Source organism: Balaenoptera physalus (genome assembly GCF_965194825.1).
Source record: "Balaenoptera physalus genome assembly, chromosome: 10".
In the NCBI taxonomy this organism is placed as follows: Eukaryota; Metazoa; Chordata; class Mammalia; order Artiodactyla; family Balaenopteridae; genus Balaenoptera; species Balaenoptera physalus.
The window spans coordinates 11102592-11119142 of record NC_138889.1 but is presented as its reverse complement, the minus strand read 5'-3'; the positions used below and the strand labels follow the sequence as shown (position 1 = coordinate 11119142).

General features: G+C 38.2%; 1 protein-coding gene across 3 annotated transcripts in view; it reads left to right on the top strand.

Annotated features, from left to right (window-relative positions):
- JHY (junctional cadherin complex regulator) overlaps window positions 1-16551 on the top strand; it is a 64345-nt gene that overhangs the window by 38259 nt on the left and 9535 nt on the right. For all 3 annotated transcript variants that reach the window (XM_082410875.1, XM_082410876.1, XM_082410877.1), the window contains one exon: window positions 12331-12992. In XM_082410875.1, the coding sequence (XP_082267001.1) occupies window positions 12331-12992 (662 nt within the window). The remainder of the gene's footprint in view (window positions 1-12330; window positions 12993-16551) is intronic.

The window sequence follows — 16551 nt, the reverse complement described above, 5'->3', positions numbered from 1 at the left end:
CTACTATATTCCAACCACTAGCTTTTAGGTGACTAGCCCAAAAGACATGGTTTTTTTTTTAAAAAAAACTCTTCAGAAAAGTAAATAAAACTTGACAAAACATCCTTTTTTTAAAAAAAATGATTCCTACCCTCAAGGAGCTTAAAACTTTTGGTAGTGGGAAGACAGTTATGTAATCATTATAATGCAGTGATATAAAAGTAGGTATAATTTAATTCTTTCTTTTAGTGTAACTAAAAGAGCACCTAATTCTGCCCTAAAAGACAGGAAAAGCTTCCTGAAAAGAGATAGCACCTGAGTTGACCCTAGAAGGATGAGTCAAAATATGCCAAACAGACAAATGGGAGCAGAGGTGTAAAAATGCAGGGCAATCTAGTCTGTCCTGAGTATTACCTGGAGTTCAGTAGCTAAAGGGCAAAGTATGAGGGACACAGGGCTGGGCAGGTCAGCTAGGGGCCATGAAAAGCTTTTTATGCCGATCAAAAGATTTTCAATTTTATCCTACGGAGAGCAGGAAGCCATTGGCAAATTGTAAGCAGGTTAATGACATCATCGGGCTTGCATGTTAAACTGTGAAGGTCTGAAGAATAGATTGGAAGAGAATAATAAGATTGCAGAGACAGCGAAACCAGTCAGGCGACTTCTGCTGTAATTTCTGCAAGAGATGATGAGAGAACTGGAAAGGTGGCAGCATTTGCTCTGTTTGCCCCACACTCCACATGCCATCAGTTCACTTTGCAGGATGGTGGGTATATCCTCTTCCACCGGCTGTATTGAACTCCTGGCAGGTTAGGATAGCACCTGATCCTCCTCAGCCCCTGCCTTGAGGTGGTCAGGAAGTGGAACGAACAAACTTAGCAATTGCTTAAATACAAGGTGAACGTGGGAGAGAGAAAGAGAATAGTTTCTGAGTGTCTGATTAGTGGCACCAACACCACTGAGGAAGAAAAGGAGGGCTTTGGTGCTGGGAATGAAAGGGGGGTGTGTGAGGCCCGCAGTGGGCCTGACGTTGAGTTTGGAGGTGCCTGTAGGGAGGAGGACCTAGAGCTCAGGAGAGACATCTGAGTTAGCCTATGTGCATTTTGCATCATAAGAATTCCCTGGTGGGTTGCAGCCATGGGAATTGCTGAGCTGCCTCAGGAATTGTAGGTAGTGGGAGAAGAAAGGAAGGTCAAGAACAGGGCCCTGGAGAAATTGGTAAGAATATTTTAAGGGAGAGCAGAGGTAGAGAAGGTAAAAGATTACAAAGGGATTGCCAGAGAGGCAGAAAGCTGACCAGGATAAAACAGTGTCATGGAACCTGAGACATGAAAACTTCAAGGAAGGGAAATCAGTGAACAGGGTTCAACTCTGCAGAGAAGACAAGTAAAAAGGTGCCATAAAAAGGGAGTGATGTATGCAACTTATATATGCAAGTTTCAGATGATTCAGATAAACTAAGTAATGATGATACAAACAATAATACTATAAATGATAGAATGTAGATTTGTTTGTCTACAAATGGAGAGTGGGAGATCTACAGAAAGAGAGAGAATGAAGAAATGTGGCTAAATGTTAAAAAGTGGTGAATCAGTGAGGATATTTGGGGGTTCTCTGTGCTATTCTTGCCATTTTTCTGTAAGTTTGAAATAATTGTGTAAGTTTGAAAAAACAGAAAGTTAAAGAAAATGGTACCATAGGATTTAGCACTAAAAGGTCATTGGTGGCCTGAGCAAAGCAGTTTCAGTGAGAATAAGGGCTCTCCTGCAGGGTACAGAGGTCAGGATGAGAGCTGGGGGAATGAAGACCAGCCTACATTTTAAGATGTCTGGCTGTGGATTAAGAGATGAGGTTTAACCAGAGAATGAGATCAAGTAAGGGATTGTTTCATTTTTTTTTTTTTTAATAGAAGAGGTTTAAACACATTTATATGCTGAAAGGATCAGAAACTGGAGATAGAGGACAAGAAAAGAGAGGGTGATATGCTGGAAACAAGGTCCCTGGACCATTTAAGCCTGTGTGTTTTCACTTTAAAAATACTGAGAATTCAGAGCTCCCACTGCAGGAGCTTCGGCCCGACCCTGGGTTCATGAACCAAGATCCCACGAGCCGCCTGGGGCAGCCAAAGAAATAAAAATAAAATAAATAACAAAGTAAAAAATAAAATTAGACTAGGAAACTAACATATGTTAGGAAGAATATAAAAATAAAAATAAAGATGAATCAACAATCGGAAGGTACAACAATACCACAATAGTAAAAAAGAAGAAGAGGAAAAAAAAAGGGTGGGGGGGAAGGCCTTGGCTGTGGAGGGCGGGGCCTAAGAAAGGGTGAGTTTTGGGCAGTGGGCAGGGCCAATGCTCAGGACCCACAGGGCTGAAAAAGGCCCTGGGGGCTGTGGGGGGGTGGGGCTTAGGCTCAAGGAACAGAAGGGGCCCAGGTTGCCCCTCATCCCTGGTCTCAGAGGGCAGGGGGCCTCACCTGGGAGCCCAGCAGGCTTCCTGGGCTTGAGTGGGCAGGGCAAACGCCCTCCTCTCCTCTCCTGCTCCTCCGTCTGGGAGGGCCCCTCCTGCCTGCCTCTCCTGATCTCCCTGTCCTCCCTCCTATGCCCCCAAGGAGCTATGCAGCCTGGAGAGGGCTTTGGAGGGCAGGGGATTGGCCTGGGAGCTCAGCAGGCTCCCCGGGCCCAAATGGGCGGGGCAATTGCCCTCTGCTTCTCTCCAGCTCAGCTCCTCCCAGAGGGCCCCTCCCGCCTGCCTCTCCTGATCTCCCCGGCTTCCCTCTTATGAACCACTGAACTAACAGAGAACCTCAGACCCCAGGGAATATTCATCGGAGTGAGGTCTCAGGGAGTTCCTCATCTCAGCACCAAGACTCAGCTCTACCCAATTGCCTACAAACCCCAGTGTTGGAAGCCTCAAGCCAAACAACCAGTAAGACAGGAACACAATCACACTCATTAAAAAAAAAAAAAAAAAAAAATGAGATGGCAAAAAAATATGTCACAGATGAAGGAGCAAGATAATCTACAAGACCAAACAAATGAAGAGGAAATAGGCAATCTACCTGAAAAAGAATTCAGAGTAATGTTAGTAAAGATGATCCAGAATCTCGGAAATAGAATGGAGGCACGGATTGAGAAGATACAAGAAATGTTTAACAAAGATCTAGAAGAATTAAAAAACAAACAAACAGAGATGAACAACATAATAACTGAAATGAAAAATACACTAGAAGGAATCAATAACAGAATAACTGAGGCAGAAGAACGAATAAGTGAGCTGGAAGACAAAATGGTGGAAATAACTGCCGAGGAGCAAAATAAAGAAAAAAGAATGAAAAGAACTGAAGACAATCTCAGAGACCTCTGGGACAACACTAAATGCACCAACATTCAAATTATAGGGGTCCCAGAAGAAGAAGAGAAAAAGAAAGTGTCTGAGAAAATATTTGAAAAGATTATAGTTGAATACTTCCCTAACATGGGAAAGGAAATAGTTACCCAAGTCTAGGAAGCATAGAGAGTCCCATATAGGATAAACCCTAGGAAAAACACACCAAGACACATATTAATCAAACTAACCAAAATTAAATTCAAAGAAAAAATATTAAAAGCAGCAAGGGAAAAACAAAAAATAACATACAAAGGAATCCCCATAAGGTTATCAACTGATTTTTCAGTGGAAACTCTGCAGGCCAGAAGGGAGTGGCAGGATATACTTAAAGCGATGAAAGAAAAAAACCTACAACCAAAATTATTCTACCAAGCAAGGATCTCATTCAGATTCAATGGAGAAGTCAAAACCTTTTCAGACAAAGCAAAAGCTAAGAGAATTCAGCACCACAAAACCAGCTCTACAACAAATGCTAAAGAAACTTCTCTAAGCAGGAAACACAAGAGAAGAAAAAGACCCACAAAAACAAACCCAAAACAATTAAGAAAATGGTAATAGGAACATACATATCAATAATAACCTTGAATGTAAATGGATTAAATGCCCCAACCAAAAGACACAGACTGGCTGAATGGATACGAAAACAAGACCCATATTATGCTGTCTTCAAGAGACCCACTTCAGACCTAGGGACACATACAGACTGAAAAGTGAAGGGATGGAAAAAGATATTCCATGCAAATGGAAATCAAAAGAAAGCTGGAGAAGCAATACTCATGTCAGATAAAATAGACTTTAAAATAAAGACTGTTACAAGAGATAAGGAGGGACACTACATAGTGATCAAAGGGTCAATCCAAGAAGATATAACAATTATAAATGTTTATGCACCCAACATAGGAGCACCTCAATACATAAGGCAAATGCTAACAACCATGAAAGGAGAAATCGACAATAACACAATAATAGTAGGGGACTTTTACACCCCACTTACACCAATGGACAGACCATCCAAACAGAAAATAAATAAGGAAGCACAAGCTTTAAATGACACAATAGACCAGATAGATCTAATTGATATGTATAGAACATTCCACCCAAAAGTGGCAGAATACACTTTCTTCTCAAGTGCACATGGAACATTCTCCAGGATAGATCACATCTTGGGTCACAAATCAAGCCTCAGAAAATTTAAGAAAATTGAAATTGTATCAAGCATCTTTTCTGACCACAACGCTATGAGACTGGAAATCAATTACCGGAAAAAAAACTGTAAAAAACACAAATACATGGAGGCTAAACAGTGTGCTACTAAATAACCAAGAGATCACTGAAGAAATCAAAGAAGAAATTAAAAAATACATAGAAGCAAATGACAATGAAAACACGACTACCCAAAACCTATGGGACACAGCAAAAGCAGTTCTAAGAGGGAAGTTTATAGCAATACAATCTCACCTCAAGAAACAAGAAAAATCTCAAATAAACAATCAAACCCTACACTTAAAACAACTAGAGAAAGAAGAACAGAGAAAACCCAAAGTCAGTAGAAGGAAAGAAATCATAAAGATCAGAGCAGAAGTATATGAAATAGAAACAAAGAAAACAATAGCAAAGATCAATAAAACTAAAAACTGGTTCTTTGAGAAGATAAACAAAATTGATAAACCCTTAGCCAGACTCATCAAGAAAAAAAGGGAGAGGACACAAATCAATAAAATTAGAAATGAAAAAGGAGAAATCACAACTGACACTGCAGAAATACAAAGGATTATAAGGGACTACTACAAACAACTATATGCCAATAAAATGGAGAACCACGAAGAAATGAAAAAATTCTTGGAAGGGTACAATTTTCCAAGACTGAACTAGGAAGAATTAGAAAATATAAACTGACCTATCACAAGTGATGAAATCGAAACTGTTATTAAAAATCTTCCAACAAACAAAAGTCCAGGACCAGATGGCTTCACAGGTGAATTCTATCAAACATTTAGAGAAGAGTTAAGATCAATCCTTCTCAAACTCTTCCAAAAAATTGCAGAGGGAGAAACACTCCCAAATTCATTCTACACAGCCACCATCACCCTGATACCAAAACCAGAAAAAGATATCACAAAAAAGGAAAATTACAGACCAATATCACTGATGAACATAGATGCAAAAATCCTGAACAAAATACTAGCAAACAGAATCCAACAGCACATTAAAAGGATCATACACCATGATCAAGTGGGATTTATTCAGGGATGCAAGGATTCTTCAATATACGCAAATCAATCAATGTGATACACCACATTAACAAATTAAGGAATAAAAACCATATGATCATCTCAATAGATGCAGATAAAGCTTTCAACAAAATTCAATACCCATTTATGATAAAAAAAAAAAAAAAAACTACCGAAAATGGGCATAGAGGGAACCTACCTCAACATAATAAAGGCCATATATGACAAACCCACAGCAAGCATCATACTCAATGGTGAAAAACTGAAAGCATTTACACTAAGATCAGGAACAAGACAAGGACGTCCACTCTCACCACTCTTATTCAACATAGTTTTGGAAGTCCTAGCCATGGCAATCAGAGAAGAAAAATAAATAAAAGGAATACAAATTGGAAAAGAAGAAGTAAAACTGTCACTGTTTACCGATGACATGATACTATACATAGAAAATCTTAAAGATGCCACCAGAAAACTACTAGAACTAATCAATGAATTTGGTAAGGTTCCAGGATACAAAATTAATGCACAGAAATTTCTGGCGTTCCTATACACCAACAACAAAAAATCAGAAAGAGAAATTAAGGAAACACTCCCATTTACCATTGCAACAAAAAGAATAAAATACCTAGGAATAAACCTGCCTAAGGAGGGGAAAGACTTGTTGTACTCAGGAAACTATAAAACACTGATGAAGGAAATCAAAGACGACATAAACAGGTGGAGAAATATACCATGTTCTTGGATTGCAAGAATCAATATCGTGAAGATGACTGTACTACCCAAAGCAATCTATAGATTCAATGCAATTCCTAACAAACTACCAGTGGCATTCTTCACAGAATTAGAACAAAAAATTTTACAATTCATATGGAAACACAAAGGACCCCAAATAGCCAAAGCAATCTTTTTTTTTTTTTTTTTAACACATGGGTGTTTCTTTTTTCCCCCCAAATATCAGTACCCAAGGGCTGCCAAAGCAATCTTGAGAAAGAAAAACGGAGCTGGAGGAGTCAGGCTCCCCAACTTCAAACTATACCACAAAGCTACAGTAATCAAGACAGTATGGTACTGGCACAAAAACAGAAATATAGATCAATGGAACAGGGTAGAAAGCCCAGAGATAAACCGACACACATATGGTCAGCTAATTTATGACAAAGGAGGCAAGAACATACAGTGGAGAAAAGACAGCCTCTTCAATAAGCGGTGCTGGGAAAACTGGACAGCTACATGTAAAAGAATGAAATTAGAACACTACCTAACACCATACACAAAAATAAACTACAAATGGAGGAAAACATAGGAAAAACACTCTTACATAAACCACAGCAAGATATTTTTTGACCCACCTTGTAGGGTAACGGAAATAAAAACAAAAATAAACAAATGGGACTTAATTAAACTTAAAAGCTTTTGCACAGCAAAGGAAACCATAAGCGAGACAAAAAGACAACCCTCAGAATGGGAGAAAATATTTGCAAATGAAACAACAGACAAAGGATTAATCTCCAAAAAATACAAACAGCTCATGGAGCTCAATATTAAAAAAACAAACAATCCAGTTAAAAATTGGGTGGAAGACCTAAATAGACATTTCACCAAGGAAGACACAGATGGCCAAGAGGCACATGAGAAGATGCTCAACATCACTAATTATTAGAGAAATGCAAATCAAAACTACAATGACGTGTCACCTCACGCTGGTCAGAATGGCACGCCAGTCAGAATGACCATTATCAAAAAATCTAGAAACAATAAATGCTGGAAAGGGTGTGGTGAAAAGGGAACCCTCCTGCAGTGTTGGTGGGAATGTAAATTGATACAACCACTATGGAAAACAGAATGGAGGTTCCTTAAAAAACTAAAAATAGAACTACCAGATGACCCAGCAATCCCACTACTGGGCATATACCCTGAGAAAACCATAATTCAAAAAGAAACATGCACCACAGTGTTCATTGCAGCACTATTTACAATAGCCAGGACATGCAACCAACCTAAATGTCCATCAACAGATGAATGGATAAAGAAGATGTGGCACATATATACAATGGAATATTACTCAGCCACAAAAAGAAACGAAATTGAGTTATTTGTAGTGAGGTAGATGGACCTAGAGTCTGTCATACAGAGTGAAGTCAGTCAGAAAGAGAAAAACAAATACCGTATGCTAACACATATATATGGAATCTGAAAAAAGAAAATGGTACTGATGAACCTAGTTGCAGGGCAGGAATAAAGAGACAGACATAGAAAATGGACTTGATGATGTGGGATGGGAGGGCAAAGCTGGGGCGAAGTGAGAGTAGCATCGACATACATACACTACCAAATGTAAAATAGTTGGCTGGTGGGAAGCAGCAGCATAGCACAGGGAGATTGGCTCAGTGCTTTGCAATGACCTAGAGGGGTGGGATTGGGAGGATGGGAGGGAGGCTCAAGAGGGAGGGGACATGGGGACATGTGCATGCACATGGCTGATTCGCTTTGTTGTACAACAGAAACTAACACGGTATTGTGAAGCAATTATACTCCAGTAAAGAGCTATTTAAAAAAATTACTGAGAATTGATGGTTATCCTCATCATTTTCTATGTAAGTGCCCTACACATGCCTAAGATCCTTACTTCAAGCCAAGCAATCCGTCGTCACTTTACCTGTCCATATAGGTCTTGTTGCCCTGAATAGTTTTGTGCTCTCCTGTGAATCTTCACAGATTTTCCAAATCCCATTTCCACTGTGTGCTCAGAACCAGACACAGTACTGAGCTAAGGGTCAGACCCTTGCTGGCCAGTGCAAGAGGGTACACTCCCACCAGCAGAAGATCCTTCCCAGGAAAGGAGCATGCTGTCAGTGGGAAAGAAGAAAGTTCCCCAAATACGTGAGTCTTCAAAAGGATGAAACAGGATGTTTCCTTTCTTGCCTCTAAATAAAATAACTGATGCCTCTCTAGACAAGGAAAAGAAATGATAGCGTGAAAGATATGTAGCATCTTTGACTTATTTATGTCAACATCCTTGTGACCACATCCTAAGTGATCTTCCCACCTTTCCAAAGAGCTATTCATTTGGTTTTCCTCCAGCACTATCAACAGAGCTATGCCGCTTTTATTCACCTGAGCATAGAGCCCTTCTATACTAGCACTGAAAATTAGAGCTACTGTGTTCTCTAAATTTTATTAATATTATCGAATGGAATGTATAACCCAGAATCAAAGAATGTGTGTTTTGTTGTTAGTAAACACAAAAGAAACTTCAGAGCTAATCTTGGAGCCCAGGCACAACCCTCAGGACCCCAGGGTCGATCAGGGTGACTAAGAACAAGAACGGCTTTTGTTTTAAAGCAGATTAACATTTTGGCTGACATCAAAGCATGCATTCTCCCCTCTGCTTATGTCATGTAAACGGGAAAAGTCGTGAAAGAGAAATAGCCAGATGCTGCCTTTCTCAGGGTTGGGGGCAGACTTCCTTTGGATGGCACAGTAGGAAGGAGCATTAATAACTGAGCACAGATCTTACTGAGAAATTATCATCCCAGCATTAGGCATCAGGAGACCCCGGTGCTAACGCTCCAGCCAAAGGACTCTGCTTTGTGTGTGCTGGGAAAACCTACTGCCATTAAGCAGTTATTCTGAGTGCACGTAGTCCGGACTGATGGTGAGTGTTGGTAACAAAAGAACCCCAGTGAGAGGGGGATGAAATAGAGGATTTCGGTGCTGATGGAGATTAAATAGCCTGAGAATGGCTTTGTATATTAACTTCAGGGAACTAGGGTCTTGCCACCTAAAGAGTGACACCTGATGCCTCAATTGTAGGTAATAAATCTTTAGTAAACCTCAGATTTCAAGTAGGCTGCTTGGAAGGTGAGAGAAATCACACCAAGCCCATAAACGTCTTTCTTTCTGGAGACTGTAATGCCGTCTCTGGGCACTTACATTTACATGAACAGTGGATTTAACACTCGAGGCAATTGAAGTTTCTCCTGAAATGATGAGTCCTTGGCCTTGTTGACAAAGCACCCTGTGAAGAGCACTATTGTCATCTGAATTGTCAGCTGCAAAAGGTATAACATGATTAAGACCAAGTGGTAACCCAAGATTTGGGGTCTGGTACCCCAGGAAAAAAATTCTTGATAGGTTTTTTTGGTGGAAATGAAAGAGAGAGAGCTGGACAAGTACAGTCAGATGCTAGCAGAAAAAGAGTTCCTGGTCACTGATTTTTCTAGCAATTTAAAGGCTGAACAAGCATGGTTGGACTTAGAGATGATCATACTAAGTGAAATAAGTCAGAAAGAGAAAGACAGACACCATATGATATCACTTATATGTGGATTCTAAAATATAACACAAGTGAACTTATGCACGAAAGAGAAACAGACCCAAAGACATAGAGAACAGACTTGTGGTTGCCAACGGGAAAGAGAAGGGGAGGAGGGATGAACTGGGAGTTTGGGATTAGCAGATGCAAACCATTATAGATAGAATGGATAAATAACAAGGTCCTACTGTATAGCACAGGGAGCTATATTCAAGATCCTGTGATAAACCATAACGGAAAAGAATATAAAAAAAGAATGTAGGGCTTCCCTGGTGGCGCACTGGTTGAGAGTCTGCCTGCCAATGCAGGGGACACGGGTTTGAGCCCTGGTCTGGGAAGATTCCACATGCCGCGGAGGGACTAGGCCCGTGAGCCACAATTGCTGAGCCTGCGCGTCTGGAGCCTGTGCTCCGCAACAAGAGAGGCCGAGACAGTGAGAGGCCCGCACACCGCGATGAAGAGTGGCCCCCACTTGCCACAACTAGAGAAAGCCCTCGCACAGAAACGAAGACCCAACACAGCCATAAATGAATAAATAAATAAATAAATAAAATTTAAAAAAAAAGAATAAAGGCAAAATGAAATCTTTAAAAAAAAAAGCCAATAGAAAGCATTGTGTACAAGGGAAAACCATTCAGAGTCTATGCTATTAAAAAAAAAAAAAAGAATGTATATATGTGTAAAACTGAGTCACTTGGCTGTACAACAAAAATAACACAACATTGTAAATCAACTATCCTTCAATTTAAAAGAAGGCTGAACAAATATTGAAAAGAATGACATTATCAGCGTTAATAAATATCTCTAGGTCATAGCAAAGAGGGATCTTTTTTGAGCTTCAAGAACAGTGATGACAGCTATGAAAAGAGCCGCTGTGTTTCATGAACACACCTACAAGAGTGTAAATAACAATGTTCTTCTGGATCCACTACCAGGAAGGATGCTCTTGGGCTGTCTGTTGGCAGAGCCTCCTTGCCCACATTTCCCCCATGCAGCTCAATATATTGCATGAAAGGAAGGACTCTTCTTAATTGAAATACAGACAGAAAAGGAAGTTTTTTCTTTTTTGGAGCACCGCAGGTAAAAATTTAAAGTTTAGAGGAGCTACTAAGAACCTGGCCAATCCTCCAGAAAGTTCAAATTCTAAAAACTTACTCTAAATTTTGAATTATAAGTCATTCTTACTTGAAAATCTGATATAAGAAGTCATATTGTATATTACTGTTTTAAATTGAATAATCTCAACCTTATCATTATAATGAGATTTCATGAGACATAGAATACCATTAAATGATATTATACAGGAGTAGGATGAGCCTTAGCAATTATATCAGAAAAGTGAAATAGAAGTTGAATTTATCCTTAAAACAATTTGAGCAAAAACATGATTTATTCAAGTTTTTTTCTCAAATGATCTGGGTAACTTGCATTTTTCGATTAACGTTGCATAGATACAGGCCACAGAGGCTTTTTATACGTGTGTTCAGCAAGGAAGAATTATGTTGCAGTTATATAACACACTGAGGCATATGGTCCTCTGACTGTTTTCAGTAAGCATTTAATCATTCTTTCCAAAGGCCTCTTAACTCAGCTAGTTTTTCACAAAGTAATGAGCGCTTTATTCCTCGGGAAATATGTCTAAATGGCTTAGCACAATATAGTTACATAGTGTATCTATTATACCAGGAGTACATTTTGTTGTTACAAGACTTTGGAAAGCATAAAGACTGCTCTGAAACTGAAATATTTCCCCCAGATGTTTGATTGCCTAAGTACAGGCTATATTAAGGAACAGAAGCAAAACAACCCTTGTGGTTTCACAGATGTCCTATCACCGCACAGACTCTTTTATAATCCTCTGAATAAAATCTAATTTGTTTCATCTGGTGAAGAGATCATTTCTAGCTTCTGACCTATATGAGTAAGGAGATCTGATAATCTGAATTGTATTTCATATTAAACTTGTACTTGGTGGGTAAAGCAAATTGTTGATGTTCTTTCTGGATAATGTTTTTTTAAATATTCATCTTAGTTAAGATAAACTTGCATATTTTGATGTTGATTTGCACTTCCGTTGTATGCAGCTCTTTAGAAGTAAAGCTGCTTTTTTCCCCCATTTGGTAATACTTCATTTTACAACATTTTAAGTCAAAGACTTGCCCTTAATATAATGCCCATTCTAAGCTATTTCTTTCTAGAAAATTCATAATCTGAAACTGCAGGAGGAACCACTCAGCTAATCACCCTGTCACTGCCCGAAATGAGGAAAGGACCCTCTGTTCTCCTTCTTTATCTCTTTTCAATTCTGCGGTCACCTTCCTAGAAGTCTTAACTCCCAGTTTGAGAAACACTAAAATTTGTGAAGAGTGCCAATCTTTTAACTTTATATTAACTAAAAATATCTTTTTAGGATTACCAGGAACACTGGTCTCAATTTGAAAATGCAAAATCAAGCAGTGGACCCAGAGGTCAATCTTCAGAAACAACCAATGGCCAGCAACCTTCCAGAAGACCAGCCAAGCACAAGATTCGCAAACAGCATAAACACCGGCATGGCCCAAAGTCTTTGGTGACTGAAGAGCTGGTTGTCAGTCAAGGAAACCAGAATAACTCTTCCAGACAGCAGCAAACCCCAAATAAGCCTATAGATACTGCAGTGAAACAGGAAACAGTCGTGATGATGGATGCCCCGAACAATGATTTACAATACTCAGGTATACCGAGAAGCCAGGAACCCAAAGTAACCTCCAATAAATTTGCTCCACCACACCAGGCTTCTGACAAGGTATTATATAAAAATTCTACCAGGTATCACTCAATGATGAATGTTAATACAGAAAGAGGACACAAAGACCAAGAAGAGAAAAGATTTTCATATCAGCAGCTACACACTGACACTCTTTCCAATATGGACTTGAACTATCTTCATGAACTTACTAAGAAGCATGCATCCCTTAGCCAGAAAGGCTCTCAGTCTGTTTCTAACATAAATGATAATGGATCAACTGAAAATAAGAAGCAACCCAAAGGGACTTATACAGAAACAAAGTATAAGAACTTAGAAATATTATGGTAAGAATTCCTTGTTCTCAAGTGGTTTTCTAGAGCAATGGGAGGCTGCTAGAGAAAGGAGGGGGAGGATGGGGTGGAGGGGCGGGGGGCGTTCATGGCGATGGTCAGGCAAGAGGAAAAATTCTCCTAACGACGTCCTTGCCTCTGATTTCTGCAGAAAATAGTCTACTTTTGATGTATTTCTTTTCTTCTTCCCTGTCTCCTTTACTTTTTCTACTGTCGTTAAACCAGAGGTTGGAGGGAGAAGGGCAGAGGGACCCAGTCAAAAAAGATCAGTATATTTTAAGGGTCGCAAATAATGTTCAGAGGGAACAAATTCTCTCCAACTCTGTAATGGTATATCCTAATAAAATAATCTAAAACACAGAAAAAAAAAACACGTGGGTGTAAAAATATCATTTACAACCATATGATATCACTTATATGTGGAATCTAAAATATGGCACAAATGACCCTATCTACAAAACAGAAACAGAATCACGGACATAGAGAACAGACTTGTGGTTACCAAGGGAGAGGAAGGGAGGGAGAGGGATGGACCGGGAATTCGGGGTTAGTAGATGTGAACTATTACATTTAGGATGGATAAACAACAGGTCCTACTGTATAGCACAGGGAACTGTATTCAGTATCCTGTGATAAACCACAACGGAAAAGAATACAAAAAAAGAATGTCTATATGTGTATAACTGAGTCACTTTGCTGTACAGCAGAGATTGTCACAGCATTGTACATCAGCTACACTTCAATAAAATATATATATATATCATTTACAGAAATGACAACAATAATTGAATAAGGAAATGTTTAGATTAATTATAATATTTAATATGTAACCATTAAAAACCATGTTTATGAAGAAATGCTTCTATAAAGAGAAAATAGTACAGTGCAAAAATTACACTTAAGGAATATGAGCTCTATCTACTATGTCAAAATGTGCAGAGAAGATGAAAAACGCACCAAAACGTCAATAGTGGTTATTTCTGGCAAGAGAGATTGGGATTATTTTTAATTTCTTCTTTATATTTTCTGAGTTGTCCAAGTTCCCTACAATGTAGATGCATTACTTCTATAATTAGAAGAAAGAAAAATTATTTTTAAAATCGGGGTATTTCTTGATATCATTCAGTCAAATGTGTTTATTACATACCTGATATGGCTGGATATAGGACTAAAATGCTATAAAAGATACAAAAGTAGTATGATGCATGGGAACCTTCAAGGAGCTTATTTTCAAAGTAGGGAGACAATTTGACACATATGAATTAATCAGAAGACATTTAAGTGTTCCACTTGGAGGTATGGAATGTACAATTAATAAGATTAGGAATTCGCTTCCTAGAAGACATAGTGATAGATAGATAGCAGGCATTCTTGTCTTTTTTTCCTGACTTTAGAGGGAGTGAGTCTAACATTTTTGCCATTAAAAATATTTAATTTTTAGTAGTTAGGGAGATAAATAGGAAATGACCTCCTATTCCTATTTTTTTCCTGCAAAGAACTTCTATCATAAATAGATGTTTAACGTTATCAAATTCTCTGCATCAGTTGAAAAATTTTCTCCTTGAATTCTTTATGTGGCTAAATGTGTTAACAGATTTTCTAACATTCCATCATCCTTTTATTCCTAGGACTAACCCAACTTGTCATACTATTTTAATATATTGCTTGATTTGATTTGTTAACACTGTTTAGGATTTAACATTCACATGCAGGAAGTGAGACTGGCTTAAAATTCTCCAATCTGTCATTGGCCCCCATCTGGATGTGTTATCAAGATTATACCAGCCTTAAAATAATTCCCCCGTTTTATATCCTCCGGGAGACTTCATGTACAATTGGAACTGCTTCTTGAAGATTTCATAGAATTTTCCAGTAAAACTATTTAGTTCTCATGTGTTTTTTTGTTTGGCTTTTCTTTTGTTGTTATTTGTGGGCAGATATTAAACTTTAAACTACTTACATTTTTTTGTGATACTCATATATTTCGATTAATTTCTACTATCTTAATTTGTCCTAGCCACCCTACTTTTTCCAATACATATTGTCTTTATTTTTTTAATATTGTCTGTTGAACTGATAGAACTTTCTGCTACATTTTCCCTCTACTGATTTGGAAATGCATATTCTTTCTATTCTTTTTTTTTTAAACTTACATTATTAACTAGTCTAGTGTTAAAATTTCTATTCTTCTGCAGACATATTCAAAATCATTGGATTGTTCTAATCCAGTCACCCTTTGTGTCATACATATTATTTTTAACCAGCATCTTATATCTCTAAAACTAATCGTTGTTTTATTATTGTTGTATAGAGTCAGTGCTGTTTTAGATTTAACCAGTTGTTTATTATTGTCTTTGCCTCCCATTCTTTTTTCCATTTTACTCTTTCTTCCTGAAGTAGATCCTTTAGAAGTTCTTTCAGCAAGTACATTTCACTGGTAAATTTACTGGAAATTCCTTTACTTTCCTCTCTATCTTAAATTATGTTTAACTTGATAAAGAATTAACCTCTTTGAAAACACTGTTTTTCTATTTCCTGGCTTCTCTATTTCTTTGAAAAGTCTTTTATCAGTGTAATTATCATTCTTTTTGTCTTTGTCTTTTTTTCTCTTCTTGGTTTTGAGGTCTCTGTTTTGGTGTTCTGAAGCTTCACTGTGATGTATCTAGGTTTGAAATTTGTAATCCTGCTTGTGATTTTTTCTGGGATTCCTAAATCTGAGGGTTCATTTCTTTCATAAATTCTGGAAAATTATCACCCATTTTTCCTTTGAATATTATGTCTCCCAAATTTGCTCTAATTTTCCTTCAGGAACACCAAGTAGATGTATATTTGATTCTCTTATTCTAGACTCTGTGTCTTTTTAACTGTTTCTTATTTCCATCTCTTATCCCTCTATGCTTCTTTCTGAGAAATTTCCTCTAAGTTTCTAAGTCTCTTCAGCTCCAATATGCTCTTTAGTGTATCCACTGAGTTGTAAATTTCAGTAATGGTGTTTTTCATGTCTAGGAGTTCTATATGGTCCTGATTAAAACCTTCCTGTTATTTTTTCAGAATATATTTCTCGGGGTTTTGATTTCTTCTTTCATGTCTTTAATCATTATAAACATGCTTCCTTATGAATGCTATCTAATATTCAATTACCTTAAGTTCTTAGAAATCTACTACTGCTTTGTGTGTGTGTGTGCATGTGTATCTGCTGATTCTCATACTTGGTAGGTTATTTACTCACATGTTCTAGGATTTTGGATTGTGAACTTATGTTTATCCATCTTATCTGTAGACACCTAGGCAGGCTTGGGTGGGAATGTATCCTTCCAGAGAACTTGCTTCTGCTAGATACTACAGAGGTATCCTTCCTCTAGGATCACTCTATGTTAATTTCTTGGTGTTGGATTTCCATGATTATGTGGGGAAGGTAAATTTGAACCCCAAATATTGTCCCATAGCTATTCACAGGGAATTTTTTTTCCCACCTCAGAGCCTACATTAAGACAGATAGGCTTGGCCCCTCTCGCCTTCTGAGATGGCCCACACTCTGTCTGTGGAGTGTGTA